Here is a 17127-nt window from a genome sequence, read left to right as displayed (position 1 = left end):
TCCCCACCCCTCCCAGTCCAATCCATCTCCTGGTCCTTCCCTCTGCTCCCAACGCTCCCAGTCCCATCCATCTGTTGCTCCTTCCCTCTGCTCCCCACCCCTCCCAGTCCAATCCATCTCCTGGTCCTTCCCTCTGCTCCCAACGCTCCCAGTCCCATCCATCTTCTGTTCCTTCCCTCTGCTCCCCACCCCTCCCAGTCCAATCCATCTCTTGCTCCTTCCCTCTGCTCCCAACGCTCCCAGTCCCATCCATCTGTTGCTCCTTCCCTCTGCTCCCCACCCCTCCCAGTCCAATCCATCTCCTGGTCCTTCCCTCTGCTCCCAACGCTCCCAGTCCCATCCATCTGTTGCTCCTTCCCTCTGCTCCCCACCCCTCCCAGTCCAATCCATCTCCTGGTCCTTCCCTCTGCTCCCAACGCTCCCAGTCCCATCCATCTGTTGCTCCTTCCCTCTGCTCCCCACCCCTCCCAGTCCAATCCATCTCCTGGTCCTTCCCTCTGCTCCCAACGCTCCCAGTCCCATCCATCTTCTGTTCCTTCCCTCTGCTCTCCACCCCCCCCCCCCCCCCGTGAGGTCCAAGATGGTGACTCCGTCTACCCCTCTCTCTTCCTCCCTCCCTCCGGCGCAGGCAGCAGTTTTTTCCAGCGTTCCTGGCAGCGGTAGCGATGTACACGCTGCCTTCGGTCTACCCCGGAAGCCTTCTCTTAAAGTTCCTGTTCCCACCTATGCGGGAACAGGAACTTGAAGAGAAGGCTTCGGGGCAGAGCCAGAGGCAGCGTGTACAACGCTACCGCTGCCAGGAACGCTGTAAAAAACTGCTGCCTGCGCCGGAGGGAGGGAGGAAGAGAGAGGGGTAGACGGACACGCTCCTCTCCGTCCGCTTGGCTTCCCTGCCCTCTCTGTCTGCGTCCCGCCCGAAAGGAAATGACGTCAGAGGAAGGCGGGACGCAGACAGAGAGGGCAGGGAAGCCAAGCAGATGGAGAGGAGCGCGTGCCTGCATGTGTTTTTTTTTTTTTTTTTAAACTAATGGCGCGGCAGCGCCTCGCATCGTTTGGGGGGGCATTGCCCCCCCCCCTCGCCCCCCCCAGTCTACGCCTATGCATGTCCCTCTTAAATATGTTTTAAAAACAGCCTTTAGGCACTGTATCTGTGATTAGACTGGCTGTGCCTGGATTGACTGGTGGCAGGGAGTAATGCTGGGGGCAAAATCTGGGGCACTGGGGATGGACTGAACAAAGAGGTATTGTGTGCTGTGGTCCTCTGAAGGTCCCCCTCCCTCACCCAGGTTAACTGTTTTAGACTGAAATCGTGAGATTACTTACCTATAATGGAGGTTCTCTCTACACAGCATGATAAGTGAGTAATTCAACGGTGCCCTGAATCGATTAGCTCTGCAAAGCTTGAAAAGGGCCCTTCTTGCAGGGGAAAGTGGTTGGGTTCGTGTGGCTGATTCATCCTGATCATGAAGAACCCCCCCGCCACGCTGGTGAGCCCGAGAGTCTTCGGGTGTGCTATGCCCCTCCTCTTTTTTCCTCCATAACCAATAGAGCACAGGAGAGGGAGAGGGGTGGAGATACAGGGTGCATTCATACTATACAGTGAAGGGGCAGGCCTGAGAGAACAAGGGCGCTACTTGCCCCGCCTTCTCCCCTATGATATCCAATCATTGCATGGGAAAGGACTGGAGTCAACAGCAAGAAGGATTTGATAAGACTTATAGGGTGAAGGATGGGCGGGCCTAAGACCCTGTAAGGACACCGCTTTCCCCGCCTCCTCCCATATGGTATCCAATCAGTGGATAGGAAAGGTAGGGGGTGGGCACGACAGGCATAGTCTGTACCAAGGACCGCCCCCTGCTGGAACCTTTGTGCAACGAAACTCGAGAAGTGCGGTAACCACTAATCAGAACGGACCGATTACATCACTGCAGGCAAAATGGCGGCGCCCAGAAAGCGGCGACTGTGATGAGTGGCGGGTGAGTGGGCAGAAGGGTCAGATATTTCGCTCCCCGGGAAAGGAGGGGGGTGTATGGCAGGTCACCCTGCACCACGAAGGGCTCCACTGGGCACCGGGCTGAGAGATCCCTGTGCATGAGAGTGAAAACACTGGCAGGGAGTAAGCAACGAGGGTAAGCATGGCGCGGGCGCCCTCCAGAGGTCGGCGCCCCCCTGCGGTGCTTACCCTGCTTACCGTGTTGGCACGGCCCTGGTCCAACTGATTCTTTTTCCAGCTTCTTGCTTTTAATATACTTCCCAAAATTTTTACTATGTGTTTTTGCCTCCAACGCAATCTTTTTTTCGAAGTCCCTCTTTGCCTTCCTTATCAGCGCTTTGCATTTGACTTGACATTCCTTATGCTGCTTCTTATTATTTTCAGTCAGTTCCTTCTTCCATTTTCTGAAGGATTTTCTTAGCTTTAATAGCTTCCTTCACCTCACTTTTTAGCCATGGCAGCTGTCATTTGGTCTTCTTTCCTCCTTTTTTAATACGCAGAATATATTTGGCCTGGGCTTCCAGGCGGGCCTATCTGGAGGCCACTGGATATCAGTGCAATGACAGTTTTTACTGTCTGGCAGACGTAATGTATGGAACTCACAGACACAAGAGTGTACAGAGGACTATGACTGATTACTTGAAGTAAGCCTAACGTCAGTTAACGGAGACTGTATACTGTACTTATAATAAACAGTACTGTACATATGTTTATCAGATGTCAAGCTTCTTTGGGTCACAACGGTTAAGTGCACGCTCAGGTTAATTGCATGTATTTCTTTGGTCCCAGACCCTTGCATTTAAGCGGATTGCACTATATTATGGTTAATTAGACGTGACACTACTGTTCCTTACTGCTTATAACTGTAAAACACACTGTACTACTTCTAGAAATTGTTAAATGTAAGCCACATTATTTTGTAAATAAACTCTTGTTATTGCTTATTTAACTGAGCAAAGTTTCTAAAAGATTTGACCTTGATGGCCAGGGGAAGGCAGAATTAAGCTGAGATTAGCTGAATTTCAAGCTTACCTTAGTTGGTGGTGGAGGGATGAATTTGAAGCCCTCCACTTTATAGTCGTGGTGCATTGTAGATTCTGTCTCCATCAATTTTGGTGCAGGGGGATCAAATTTTTTAAATGTTTCTTTACTGAAAATACAATATTTACATCAAAGTTAACATCACCTTTTCCACAACATTACATAAAACAAGCTACATAGAAGTGTTGAAGTACCACTAAAACAATAAGAAACCAAGAAGGTCAAAGAAAACCTCTTAAAATGCATAAAAGAAAGTAATTCACTACTACTACTACTTAACATTTCTAGAGCGCTACTAGGGTTACGCAGCGCTGTACAGTTTAACAAAGAAGGACAGTCCCTGCTCGAAGGAGCTTACAATCTAAAGGATGAAATGACAAGTTGGGGAAGTCAAGATTTCCTGAATAGAGGTACCACCAGTACCAAGTGTCGTCCAAAGACAGCAGTGGATGACATCACTCAACAGAACCCTGCACAGGTACAGCTCACTAGCTTCACTGCGCATATATATACCTACCTTCCTGCTGAGAATTCAACTCCAAGGGGAGGAAGGAGGGTGTGTGAGAAGATGTTATTGTGCTGGTCCTTGGAGAACATCCACTATAGGAACTTTGTTTTCTCTGAGGACAAGCAGGATACTGGGGCCCTTTAAAATTAGCCTGCACTATCCCCAGCGTGGGTCTTTCCCATGCGGTTAAGGCCACTTTTAGTGCTCCCGGAAAATAGCTGAATTTCCTATTTCTGTAATAATTTTCCCATTAGTGCATGGCTATTACCATGTGAGCGCTTACCGACACCTATTTTGTAAGCAGTAAGGGCTCACTTGCTAATCAGCGCGGCAATGCCCACAAGCTAACCGATTAGCATATCCATACCCACTGTCCGCCCGAAACACACCCTAGCACTTAAAAATACATTTTATTTTTTAGCGTGTGAGTAGTGCATGCACATGCAAATTATTATTATTATTATTTATTGCATTTGTATCCCACATTTTCCCACCTATTTGCAGGCTCAATGTGGGACAGTATGCCATAATAGCAATCGCCATGTCTGGGTTCAGAAATACATAGTGGTATTGTATTGAAGTTCATAGCTGATAGAGTAAAGTATAGAGTCAGTTAGACAATCAAAATATAGAAGTTCAATATGGCGACACCAACCGGGCACCCTAGGGGGCACTGCAGTGGACTTCATAAAATGCTCCTAGGAACATAGCTCCCTTACCTTGTGTGCTGAGCCCCCAAACCCACTAACCACAACTGTACAGCAGTACCATAGCTCTTATGGGTGAAGGGAGGCACCTAGATGTGGGTACAGTGGGTTTGTGGTGCGTTTTGGAGAGCTTGCTGTTTCCTCCACAAATGTAACAGGTAGGGGGGGTATGGGCCTGGGTCCGCCTGTCTGAAGTGCACTGCAGTACCCACTAAAACTGCTCCTGGGACCTTCATGCGCTGTGATGGACCCGAGTATGACATCCGAGGCTGGCATGAAGTATTTTTAAAGATGTTTTTTGATGGTGGGAGGGGGTTAGTGACCACTGGGAGAGTAACGGGAGGTCATCCCTGATTCCCTCCGGTGGTCATCTGGTCATTTCGGGCACCTTTTTGTGACTTATTTGTAAAAAAAAACAAGTCCAAGTGAAGACGTCCAAGTGTTCGTCAGGGATGTCCTTGCTTTTTTCGATTATGGGTTAAAGAAGTTCAAGTGTTAGGCAGCACACCCAAGTCCTGCCTTTGCTACGCCTCCAACACGCCCCCTTGAAATTTGGACGTCCTTGCGACAGACTGCAGTTGGAGACGTCCAAAATCGGGTTTCGATTATACCCATTTTGACGTCTCTGGGAGATGGACGTCCATCTTCCGATTTATGTCCCTGCCAACATTCAAGTACATAAGTACATAAGTAGTGCCATACTGGGAAAGACCAAAGGTCCATCTAGCCCAGCATCCTGTCACCGACAGTGGCCAATCCAGGTCAAGGGCACCTGGCACGCTCCCCAAACGTAAAAACATTCCAGACAAGTTATACCTAAAAATGCGGAATTTTTCCAAGTCCATTTAATAGCGGTCTATGGACTTGTCCTTTAGGAATCTATCTAACCCCTTTTTAAACTCCGTCAAGCTAACCGCCCGTACCACGTTCTCCGGCAATGAATTCCAGAGTCTAATTACACGTTGGGTGAAGAAAAATTTTCTCCGATTCGTTTTAAATTTACCACACTGTAGCTTCAACTCATGCCCTCTAGTCCTAGTATTTTTGGATAGCGTGAACAGTCGCTTCACATCCACCCGATCCATTCCACTCATTATTTTATACACTTCTATCATATCTCCCCTCAGCCGTCTCTTCTCCAAGCTGAAAAGCCCTAGCCTTCTCAGCCTCTCTTCATAGGAAAGTCGTCCCATCCCCACTATCATTTTCGTCGCCCTTCGCTGTACCTTTTCCAATTCTACTATATCTTTTTTGAGATACGGAGACCAGTACTGAACACAATACTCCAGGTGCGGTCGCACCATGGAGCGATACAACGGCATTATAACATCCGCACACCTGGACTCCATACCCTTCCTAATAACACCCAACATTCTATTCGCTTTCCTAGCCGCAGCAGCACACTGAGCAGAAGGTTTCAGCGTATCATCGACGACGACACCCAGATCCCTTTCTTGATCCGTAACTCCTAACGCGGAACCTTGCAAGACGTAGCTATAATTCGGGTTCCTCTTACCCACATGCATCACTTTGCACTTGTCAACATTGAACTTCATCTGCCACTTGCACGCCCATTCTCCCAGTCTCGCAAGGTCCTCCTGTAATTGTTCACATTCCTCCTGCGACTTGACGACCCTGAATAATTTTGTGTCATCGGCGAATTTAATTACCTCACTAGTTATTCCCATCTCTAGGTCATTTATAAATACATTAAAAAGCAACGGACCCAGCACAGACCCCTGCGGGACCCCACTAACTACCCTCCTCCACTGAGAATACTGGCCACGCAATCCTACTCTCTGCTTCCTATCTTTCAACCAGTTCTTAATCCATAATAATACCCTACCTCCGATTCCATGACTCTGCAATTTCTTCAGGAGTCTTTCGTGCGGCACTTTGTCAAACGCCTTCTGAAAATCCAGATATACAATATCAACCGGCTCCCCATTGTCCACATGTTTGCTTACCCCCTCAAAAAAATGCATTAGATTGGTGAGGCAAGACTTCCCTTCACTAAATCCGTGCTGACTTTGTCTCATCAGTCCATGTTTTTGTATATGCTCTGCAATTTTATTCTTAATAATAGCCTCCACCATCTTGCCCGGCACCGACGTCAGACTCACCGGTCTATAATTTCCCGGATCTCCTCTGGAACCCTTCTTAAAAATCGGAGTAACATTGGCTACCCTCCAGTCTTCCGGTACTACACTCGATTTTAGGGACAGATTGCATATTTCTAACAGTAGCTCCGCAAGTTCATTTTTAGTTCTATTAATACTCTGGGATGAATACCATCAGGTCCCGGTGATTTACTACTCTTCAGCTTGCTGAACTGACCCATTACATCCTCCAAGGTTACAGAGAATTTGTTTAGTTTCTCCGACTCCCCCGCTTCAAATATTCTTTCCGGCACCGGTGTCCCCCCAAATCCTCCTCGGTGAAGACCGAAGCAAAGAATTCATTTAATTTCTCAGCTACGGCTTTGTCCTCCTTGATCGCCCCTTTAACACCATTTTCGTCCAGCGGCCCAACCGACTCTTTGGCCGGTTTCCTGCTTTTAATGTATCTAAAAAAATTTTTACTATATATTTTTGCTTCCAACGCTAATTTCTTCTCAAAGTCCTTTTTTGCCCTCCTTATCTCCGCTTTGCATTTGGCTTGGCATTCCTTATGATCTATCCTGTTACTTTCAGTTGGTTCTCTTCTCCACTTTCTGAAGGATTGTTTTTTGGCTCTAATGATTTCAAATTTGTGACCAACGAACCATCCTGCCGAAATCTACTTCCTTCTTGAGGAAACTATCTACCTCAAACTACAGCCAATCAAGTTTGAGAACCCATTATATATAAAGACAATCTGCATACCTCACAACATACGCTGAAGAAAGCCATAGCATGATGGCTGAAATGTCACATCAACTCTGGCGCCCCTCCTTCTTCTGGGTCATTTCTGAAGTCAGCCCGTCATACTGAGGGCAGACAGAGCCAGCAACTGTGCTCAGCAGCTGGATCCTGCAGTTCGTGCAGGCTGGCATACCCAGCCACATGGCAGGCACTCGCAAACCTGCCTCACTGCCTGGACCTGCCTTGGTCCGGAGATCTAGCTCCTACGCCATCCCGGGCTCTCGGCATGCTTAAACAGAGAATAAGGCTGACCAGGGTAATGTAAAACAAATTTGGCACCTGGAGCAGCAGAGGGAGCCCATGGGAACACATCCAAACAAGGTGAACAGGCAAGAGGGGTGGGGATGGGGACCTTGTATCTCTCAGGTGAGATCCTGTGGGACCAAGCTGGAGCCTCAACAAATAGTACCAAGGAGTGCGACTGGAGGCTACAGAGCCAACTCTGCACTCGTCCAGGTACAACAGCCAGAAGCAGAGAGTCAGCCTAGGAACAGAAGCAGCAACAGTCGACCGAACACCTGCTGAAAGGTAGAGAAAAATACTGGATTGTTCCAGGGAGCACCACAGCTTATAGAGTGATGTCACTGGTAGAATTCAGTTTTCTCTACTTCTTTCTGCTGGTAGGAAGGGATAACAACCCATTTGTTCAGAGCAGTGGAAGCTGATGCTAAGAAAACTACAGCTACATCATGCAAAGTTCCACATTAGGAGTCATTGCCAGGAAAAGGATTTAGGTGTCATCATTGATGATACTTTGAAATTCTCTGCTCAGCGTAAAGAGGTGGCTAAGAAAGTAAATAGAATATTAGGAATTATTAGGAAAGGAATGGAGAACAAAACTGAGAATATTATAATGCCTTTGTATCGCTCCATGGTGCGACTGCACCTTGAATACTGTGTGCAGTTCTGGCCAACCACAGCTCAAAAAAAGATATAGTGGAATTAGAAAAGGTACAGAGAAAGTGAAGAAAATGATCAAAGGGATGGGATGACTTCCCAATGAGGAAAGGCGAATGAGGCTAGGGCTCTTCAGCTGGTAAAAGAGACAACTGAGGGGGGGACATATGATAGATGGAATGGACTGGTAGATGTGAATCACTTGTTTACTCTTTCCAAAAGTACAAGGTCTAGGGGCACACATTGAAGCTACTAAGGAGTATATTTAAAACAAACCAGAGAAAATATTTCTTCACTCAATGTGTAATTAAACTCTGCAATTCATTGCCAGAGAATATGGTAAATGTAGTTAGTGTAGCAGGGTTTAATAAAGGTTTGGTCTAGTTTCTAAAAGAAAAGTCCATAAACTATTATTAAGGTGGATTTGGAAAAATTAAGTTTCAAGTTTATTAAAAATTTCCTATCCTGTCCTACAGCAAATACCATCAGGGCAGCTTACAATCTAAAACAGGGAAAAGAAACTAATAGACCAGACAGCATACATTATGTTAGGAGGGACAACTACAATCTTTAAAAGGAAAGGGGGGGGGGGGGGGGTAAAAACGGGAGGTATAGCAGCTCTTGTTAAAGGATCCCAAGAGAGATCCACCAAGTTCCAGAAGAAAAATACCTCAACTTTGGGAGTATGTAACCTGAAATAAAGTTTTGAGACCAGTTTTAAATTGATCTAATGATGAAGACAAAGATGTAAGGGAAGGGCATTCCACAACTTAGGGCCCTGTATTGAGAATATTGTGTGACAAGAGTGTTCATGATGAATTTCTCTGTAGGTTGGTACAATGAGACGATTGTGATTTGCTTGAAATCTATTTTACTCTTTTGGGACTTTGACTGGATTGGCCACTGTTGAAAACAGGATACTGAGCTTTGTAGACCTTCGGTCTGTCCCAGTATAGCAGATGCTTTTGTACTTATGCACAGGGGCGTAGCCACGGGTGGGCCTGGATGGGCCCAGGCCCACCCACTTTGCCTCCAGGCCCGCCCATCCACCTTCTTCTTCGCTGGCTGCCTTTTCTCCCCTGCTCCGCTTCGCTGCATCGCTCTGCATTCTTCTTCTCGCCTGTCACACTGCAAACAGCGCTGCCATTCACACAGGTAGCTGCGCTCCCCCCTACCGCATCTATCCGGTCCTAACAGGAAGTGCATCAAAGGACCGGATGGACGCGGCAAAGGAGAGCGCAGCTGCCTGTGTGAATGGCAGCGCTGCGTGCAGCGTGACTTGCGAGAAGAATGCAGGGAGCGACAATCGTGCAGCGAAGCGGAGCCCAGGAAGAAGTGTGCATAGCTAAAAGTTTGGGCTCAGCCAAGGTACCGGGCAGGCAGCGGAGCAGAGGGAGAAATCAGTTGTATATAGCGGAGGAGAGGGAGAAATGCTGCCTGGAGGGAGAGGGGGATAGGGACAAGAGATAATGGGGTGGATGGAGAAGGAGAAATGTTGCATGGAGGGGGAGGGAGAACACAGGGAGAAATGTTGGACACAGAGGTGAAGGGGAGGGATAGATGGTGCATGAGGGTGGAGGGGAGGAAGGGAGAGAGAGACAAAGGGGTAGAGGGGGGCAATAAAGGGAGAAATCTTGTATATGGGGGTAGAGGGGAGGGAGAGATGGTGTCCAGAGAAGAGAGGGAGAAATGATGGGCATGACAGTGGATGGGAGGAAGGGAAAGATGCTGTATTGGAGGAGGAGAAAGTGATATTGACCTCTGGGGCACAAGGGAGGGGGGGAGACAGAGATGGTGGACAGTGGGAGAGAGGAAGAAATGTTGGACATGGTGGAGGAAGGAAGAGAATGCTGCATGGGATGGAGGGGGAAGACAGATATTGGATCTGGGGTACAAGGGAGGGGGAAAGAAGGATGTGGACAATGGAGGAGATGTAGGACATGGGGTTGGATGAGAGGCAGGGGAGATTCATAGGAGAGGGGAGAGAGGGAGATATTGGATCCAGGAGCAAATGAGAATGATGGAGAGATGCCAGACAATGGGAGTGAAGGAAGAGAGAGGGAGAAATGCTGGACCATGGGGGACAGGGGAGGAGAGAAGAGAAAGGATAGGGAGATGTTGGGCTAAGAGAGCAGGGAGGGAAGAAAGAGGGAGTAGATACTGAGCTAGAAGGGTGGATGGAGGAAGATGCTGGGAATGGTGGAACCATGTGGAAGAGGGTGGCAAGAAAATGGATGAGAGGATAGTGATTACAGAGGATAGAAATATAGTAATGGGGAGTAGATTAAAGATGAAAGGGAATGGCTGGAGAAGGAGTGAGTTGGGTAATGGGAGAGGTAGTGGGTGAGAGAAGAAGATGACGATCTGATAGGCAGCTGTAAAGTTAGGTCATGCTTGAACGGGATGTATATCGTGACATCATCTGCATAAATATACGGATTGAGACCTTGGTTGGATAGCGATTTAGCTAGAGGTGTCATCATTAGGTTGAATAAGGTTGGTGACAACGGTGATCCTTGTGGGACACCACATTCTGGTGTCCATGGTACTGACGTTTTTGATTTTGAGATCACTTGATAGGTTCTAGCTTTTAGGAATCCTTGGAACCACTTTAGTACATTTCCTCCAATCCCAAAGTAGTCTAAGAAGGAGAAAAGAGTAAAATTTGAGTTGACAGGCAAAAAATCAAAAAAAGAGGAAAGAGCTAAAAAGGAATGATCAGTATGTCAGAGGTAGATGTAGTGAGGGAATAGACAATAGAGAGGAGAAAAGACAAATGGACAGCAGTCACTTGAAGGAGAATTAGTAGACGACAGACAGGAAATTAGAAGCAACATAATGGAAAAATAAAATGTCCAGACATCAAAGGTAGAAAAAAGCATTTTATTTTGAATGTTTAAATGGAATATGTTAGCTTTGTGAAAAGTGCATAGCAAATGTCTTTGCATTGTGTTCAGTAGAAAGGAAATGCACTTTTGGTTTTTATTTCTCCAGGGTTGTAGTACATGTTACGTTTAACTTCTTGGGGTTCTCACTTCAATTTTTGTGTAAATATTTTTATTTCTAACTTGTGATCCCTTGTTCTGTTTTTGATGAGGGTCTGTCAGTGTGATAGTAATGGCAGGTACAGAAATTGGAAGGGAGGCAGGGAAGAGAGGGGATTGGAGAGAGTGCCCTCCTTTATTTTCTGACCTGGGCCAGAGCATGTCTAACACTGGCCCTTACCCTTGCTTTATAGCTGGTGGGGCTCCCCAAGCATCCCAGCTGAGGACCTCCTCCAAAGGCAGTCAGAGCTCCCTTCTACCAAGCTCTGCAGTTGGCAACAGCATCTTTTGAGTTACTGACAACTAAGGATGAAAGGGGTGCCAGCTTCGGTCGCTTAGGGATGTTGCTACTGCCTGCCAAGCTTGGTAAAAGGAAGTTCTGGCCACTTTCAGAGGAAGTCTTCAGCTGACAGAGTTTGAGGATCCTCATCAGCTAAAGTATTTATATTTTGAGGTGAAGGTAGGGCGAGGAAGAGAAACTTTTGTGCCACCCACTTTGGGCTCAGGCCCACCCAAAATTGGTTTTCTGGCTACGCCACTGCTTATGCAAACCAGCAAAGAGAACCAAGAGGCTAAGAGAACTGAGCACCCTCGGTTATTTAATGGACCCTTGATGAGCAGCATACTCACAATAAAGTTTCAGGTTTCCATGTGTGACCACATTATTCCTGATTTTTTATCACGAATATGCTAAATGTTTTTGTACAACTTGTTAAGTAGGTTTTTAACAAGCTTATTATGGTACTTTACAAGCCCACATTAAGATTGGCTTTACAGGTGTTTTACTATATAAAACCTTTTAGTTAATTCTCTCTATGGCTCAGGAAGTTTGCAGTATATATAGGCTCTCATGATTAGTCAGACTATCCAGATGTCTACTGTTCACTGTAGCTTGAAAAGAATACAGGCTTGCTCTGTCCCTCTCTATTTAAGTAGTAGTGCAAACAAGGGCTCTTACAACCAGGGCTTTTTTGAGCTGATACGCAGTACCTGCACCTTTTTCTGGGGGACGTTTATGGTCACGGGGAGATGGTGGTCATGGGGATACAGAGCTTTGGCCTGTACCGTGCATATCAGCACCTTTTCTCCTAGAAAAAAAAAGCGCGGCTTACAGCATTATAAGTTAATTTTATGCAGTTTGAGATGGCAGTGTATGCACATTGTCTTGGAAGACTCTTTGTAGATAAGGAAGGCAATTTACAAATCTTTTAAACACAAGAAGATTTGATAAGCTACAGAAAGATGTGACTTAACATATGCCCGTTCTCTACGTCCCCCTAAAGACAACTGAATAAAGGCTTCTAAAGAACTTGAAATTTAGGCTTTTAAACAGGGCGTACTGTGTTCCCATCAGACACATTAAAATCCTATCATTCATTCTTGCCTTGCCTCCCTGAACTTCCCATGCTCAGTTCCACCTCCCTTTATCAAGGAGGGCAAACAAATACACTGAATCATAGAAAGAGATCCAGAACTCAGTGTATGTCAAAGAAAAGAACAGGCAGTGATAGTACAGAAGGAGAGAGATTGAAAGCCAAGAAAACAGCTGGACCAGCATGATTTCCAGGCACATCTGGCCAGCATGTGAGTGAAATACATTGACTGAGGACAAGGCACAAAAGGTTCATAATCTTTTAATGAACATTTCCTGCCTCCATCGCTCTTCTAACTCCTAACATGCTGTGCATTTCTGCTGCTCTCTTTTCACCACCACCCTTGGCAATGTGGCTGCTCCCCTCTAGTCCTTCAACTGATTGGTTAAATTTTGAGACGTCATGCCTTTCTTGTATGCATGGTAATCTCTACATTAAATAATCCTGTGTGCTGTGCAAAATTACCTATTAAGTACAGCAACCCAATGTGATTATGGGATCTGCCTGCCCACACAGAAGAGTAGCTGAAAAATGTTGCATGGTTTGTTGGATTATTTTCCATAACTTTCTTTCATTTCAAACATAAATGGGTCTTTAAAACATTTTTAATACTGTAGAAATTTTTGTTCATTTGCATCTCTCTAATGGGGTTCCTGACAGCAGATACCTCAGACTCACCTAAACAAGAACCACCCCCTTTATTAACAAAAGGAGTGGCCTAGTGGTTAGAGTGGTGGACTTTGGTCCTGGGGAACTGGGTTTGATTCCCACTTCAGGCACAGGCAGCTCCTTGTGACTCTGGGCAAGTCACTTAACCCTCCATTGCCCCAGGTAAGCCGCATTGAGCCTGCCATGAGTGGGAAAGTGAGGGGTACAAAAAAAAAAAAGGGCAGAGTGTCTCAGGTAGCACCCCAGAAAGGCAACATTTCATATCCTGCACTACTCCCAGCTTTCTGTGAATAATAGCTTGCTCTATGTTTTAAGGATAAAATAGCTGGTATGCTTATGGCCTTGTGCAAGTTGCATCAATACCTAACCTTATGTTGCTCGTGTTTGGCTGTCCCAAGACTTTCAACTCACATCAGTTCAGTCTGCTGTTTGAAAAGTTTTTTTGTACAAGTCATGTGGTTGTTATGTTAGTCTACCTGGATACATAGCAATAAAAGTCAAACAAGTTATAAGCAATATTTTTTTTTGCTTGGATTACCTTAATACAATTCTGACTAATTAACAACAGCTCATTTCCTTCATTGGGCTAAAGCAACCTATTCACATGAAACAGAAATGGAAGCTCAGGAAGAGGTTTCCTCTCAATTGATATAACAGACCCAAAAACTAATTACAAAATGACCTTTCAAGGACACCAAATGAGATGCACAAAGGGACACTAAGGAAGAAGTAAAGGAAACTTGGGTAAGGTAAAAACACATGTCAAACTTCACAAACACACAAATAAAAGTAAGAATACCTTATAAAAGCAAACAGGTATGCCACTGTAAGAATAAAGAGAAGCAGCAATGCACAATACCCCTTCAGTGGGGGGGGGGGGGGGGGGGGGGAGGGGGCAGGAGCAATGGCCATTGGACCTAGAAGGAAAGGAGACTCTGGCAAGGCAAAAACATATGCTCTTTATGCACCTACTGAACTTCTTTTCAAGCATCTGAAATAAACTACAGTCCTCAAAAACTCACGCCTTCATTAATTGCTTGGTTTTCTTCTGATCTCTCCAGTTGGTGCATTCTCTGGGGGATCCTCCTCCACTAGTCTCCCATTATCATTCCATGTGCCTGTCCTGGACTCCATTTTCTACAATGTCTATACTCATTCTTTGGAGTTGATTCCATAAAAAAAGCTGTATGAAGAGACACATCCACCACATGTGGATATGAGTCCCCCGCCCTCTGACCACACTGTTGACATTGTTCCCTCTAAGCTGAGCGGCAGTCCTCCACCTACATTCCTGACAGTGGGGGGTGCTATTTCACTATCACATTTTCAATAGTGAGGGACAAGCAGGTTCTGCAGGACTCCACAGCGATTGAAAAGACACAACCCCCTACTGGAAGCAATGCAGTTGGAGGACAGCCGCTCAGCTTAGAGGGAACAGTGATGGTTGCCAGCATAGAAAAATAATGGAGGGGTCTAACCACTACTAAGACCAGTGATCTGCAGTTGTGGTACCGCAGCCTAAACATTACGGGGGTCACTTAGAAAACTAAGTGTAAGTAGCAGGTTTCTATGTGTAAATGGTCCAAAATGTCTAAGCTGCAATTTTAGGAAGCCGGCTACTTACACACGTGTGGATGACGCTATAAAGACTGCTGACTAAACCAATTGATAGTAGAGTCATATGCAGTGTTCAAAGCCTCAAGACTACCAGGCAGACATATGAATGGACATGTTGACAATGTGTTCCTGTGTCAGGTTGATTCCACTCTGAAGCCTCTGTATCATTCATCTAATGTACACTGGCCACAGCCCAACCAAAATCAGTTTAGCCTTGGCCACAAATAACATGGAAGGTCGACACCAGGTTATCGACTCGCTAGATCTTGTACAATCCCAGACTAGCGTATTCATGGTTGACCATCTTCTTAACCACAGATTGCCTATGGTCAGATCTGGGTCTGGAAGGTGAGTGGAGGAGTGGCCTAGTGGTTAGGGTGGTGGTGGACTTTGGTCCTGGGGAACTGAGGAACTGAGTTCAATTCCCACTTCAGGCACAGGCAGCTCCTTGTGACTCTGGGCAAGTCACTTAACCCTCCATTGCCCCATGTAAGCCGCATTGAGCCTGCCATGAGTGGGAAAGCGCAGGGTACAAATGTAACAAAAATAAAATAGATACTATTGGAGATTCTACATGGAATGTTGCTATTCCACTAGCAACATTCCATGTAGAAGGCTGCGCAGGCTTCTGTTTCTGTGAGTCTGACATCCTGCAGGACGTCAGACTCACAGAAGCAGAAGCCTGCGCGGCCACATTGGTGATCTGCAAGGGCTGACTTCTACATGGAATGTTGCTAGTGGAATAGCAACATTCCATGTAGAATCTCAAATAGTAGCAACAGTGGAGGAGTGGCCTAGTGGTTAGGGTGGTGGACTTTGGTCCTGGGGAACTGAGGAACTGAGTTGGATTCCCACTTCAGGCACAGGCAGCTCCTTGTGACTCTGGGCAAGTCACTTAACCCTCCATTGCCCCATGTAAGCCGCATTGAGCCTGCCATGAGTGGGAAAGCGCGGGGTACAAATGTAACAAAAATAAAATAGATACTATTGGAGATTCTACATGGAATGTTGCTACTATTGGAGATTCTACATGGAATGTTGCTATTCCACTAGCAACATTCCATGTAGAAGCCTGCACGGCCACATTGGTGATCTGCAAGGGCCGACTTCTAGTGGAATAGCAACATTCCATGTAGAATCTCAAATAGTAGCAACAGTGGAGGAGTGGCCTAGTGGTTAGGGTGGTGGACTTTGGTCCTGGGGAACTGAGGAACTGAGTTGGATTCCCACTTCAGGCACAGGCAGCTCCTTGTGACTCTGGGCAAGTCACTTAACCCTCCATTGCCCCATGTAAGCCGCATTGAGCCTGCCATGAGTGGGAAAGCGCGGGGTACAAATGTAACAAAAATAAAAAATGCATGTTTTTTCATTTAATGAACTCATTTCCCAAATCCTTATGTTTTGATATGCAGTGAAGGCAGTGTTGTTCACCTCTGTTTCCTTGGACAACAGGAGTGATGAAACACACAACTAGGTGATGTCATCGAATGTCACCAGGGTAGAACAGATTTCCCAGAGCTTAGAATTTAGTGTAAAGTTCAGAGGATGCACAACCCTTCCACAAGAAGCAGTTTCTTCAGCTACTCCAAATCTCAAAACATTTAGGAAGTTGGGAGGAACTATGTGTGCTTGATTAGTCCTGCTGTCTATATCCTTGTACATGTGTTCAGTCTTCGTTTTTTAAGCCATTATAACCGGCTCATTTTCTTTTTTCTTTATTAGCCATTCTCTCAATGCAAAAAGAGTCATATACCATCCGACTTTGTTTTAATTAATTAATTATTTATTTATTTATTGCATTTGTATCCCACATTTTCCCACCTATTTGCAGGCTCAATGTGGCTTACATAGTTTTGTCATGACTATGTCATTCCAGGATATCAGATACAATTAGTAATGTGTAGAGATTAAGTAAGGGGAAGAAGAAGGAAGTGATTGGGCGGGTAAGTATAGAAGGTGGACTTTCATAACTGGATGGATGGTGAGGTGGATTGTTGGGGCTATAGGTTCTCTTTGTAGGCCTTGTTGAAGAAATATGTCTTCAGAGATTTGCGAAAGTTAGTTATTTCGTCGATTGTTTTCAGGTCTGTAGGTAATGCATTCCATAACTGCGTGCTCATGTAAGAGAAGGTAGTGGCATGCATCAGCTTGTATTTTAGACCTTTACAGCTGGGGAAGTGCAGATTGAGAAATCTGCGGGAAGATCTTGTGGCGTTTCTGGGAAGTAGGTCTACAAGGTTTAGCATGTAGACTGGGGCGTCTGCGTGAATGATTTTGTGTACAATCGTGCAGATCTTGAGCACAATGCGTTCCTTAAGTGGGAGCCAGTGAAGTTTCTCTCTTAGGGGTTTTGCACTTTCATATTTAGTTTTTCC

At 45.9% G+C, this 17127-nt stretch overlaps 1 protein-coding gene across 2 annotated transcripts in view; it reads right to left on the bottom strand.

The window, feature by feature from the left end:
* Nucleotides 1-17127, bottom strand: part of SPAG8 (sperm associated antigen 8) — a 59012-nt gene that overhangs the window by 19756 nt on the left and 22129 nt on the right. For both annotated transcript variants that reach the window (XM_030191871.1, XM_030191870.1), the window contains one exon: nucleotides 3026-3143. In XM_030191871.1, the coding sequence (XP_030047731.1) occupies nucleotides 3026-3143 (118 nt within the window). The remainder of the gene's footprint in view (nucleotides 1-3025; nucleotides 3144-17127) is intronic.

The sequence above is a fragment of the Microcaecilia unicolor genome, chromosome 2 (genome assembly GCF_901765095.1).
Source record: "Microcaecilia unicolor chromosome 2, aMicUni1.1, whole genome shotgun sequence".
Taxonomy (NCBI): Eukaryota; Metazoa; Chordata; class Amphibia; order Gymnophiona; family Siphonopidae; genus Microcaecilia; species Microcaecilia unicolor.
Note: the sequence above shows the minus strand (reverse complement) of the source record. Positions and strands in the feature narration are given on the sequence as shown.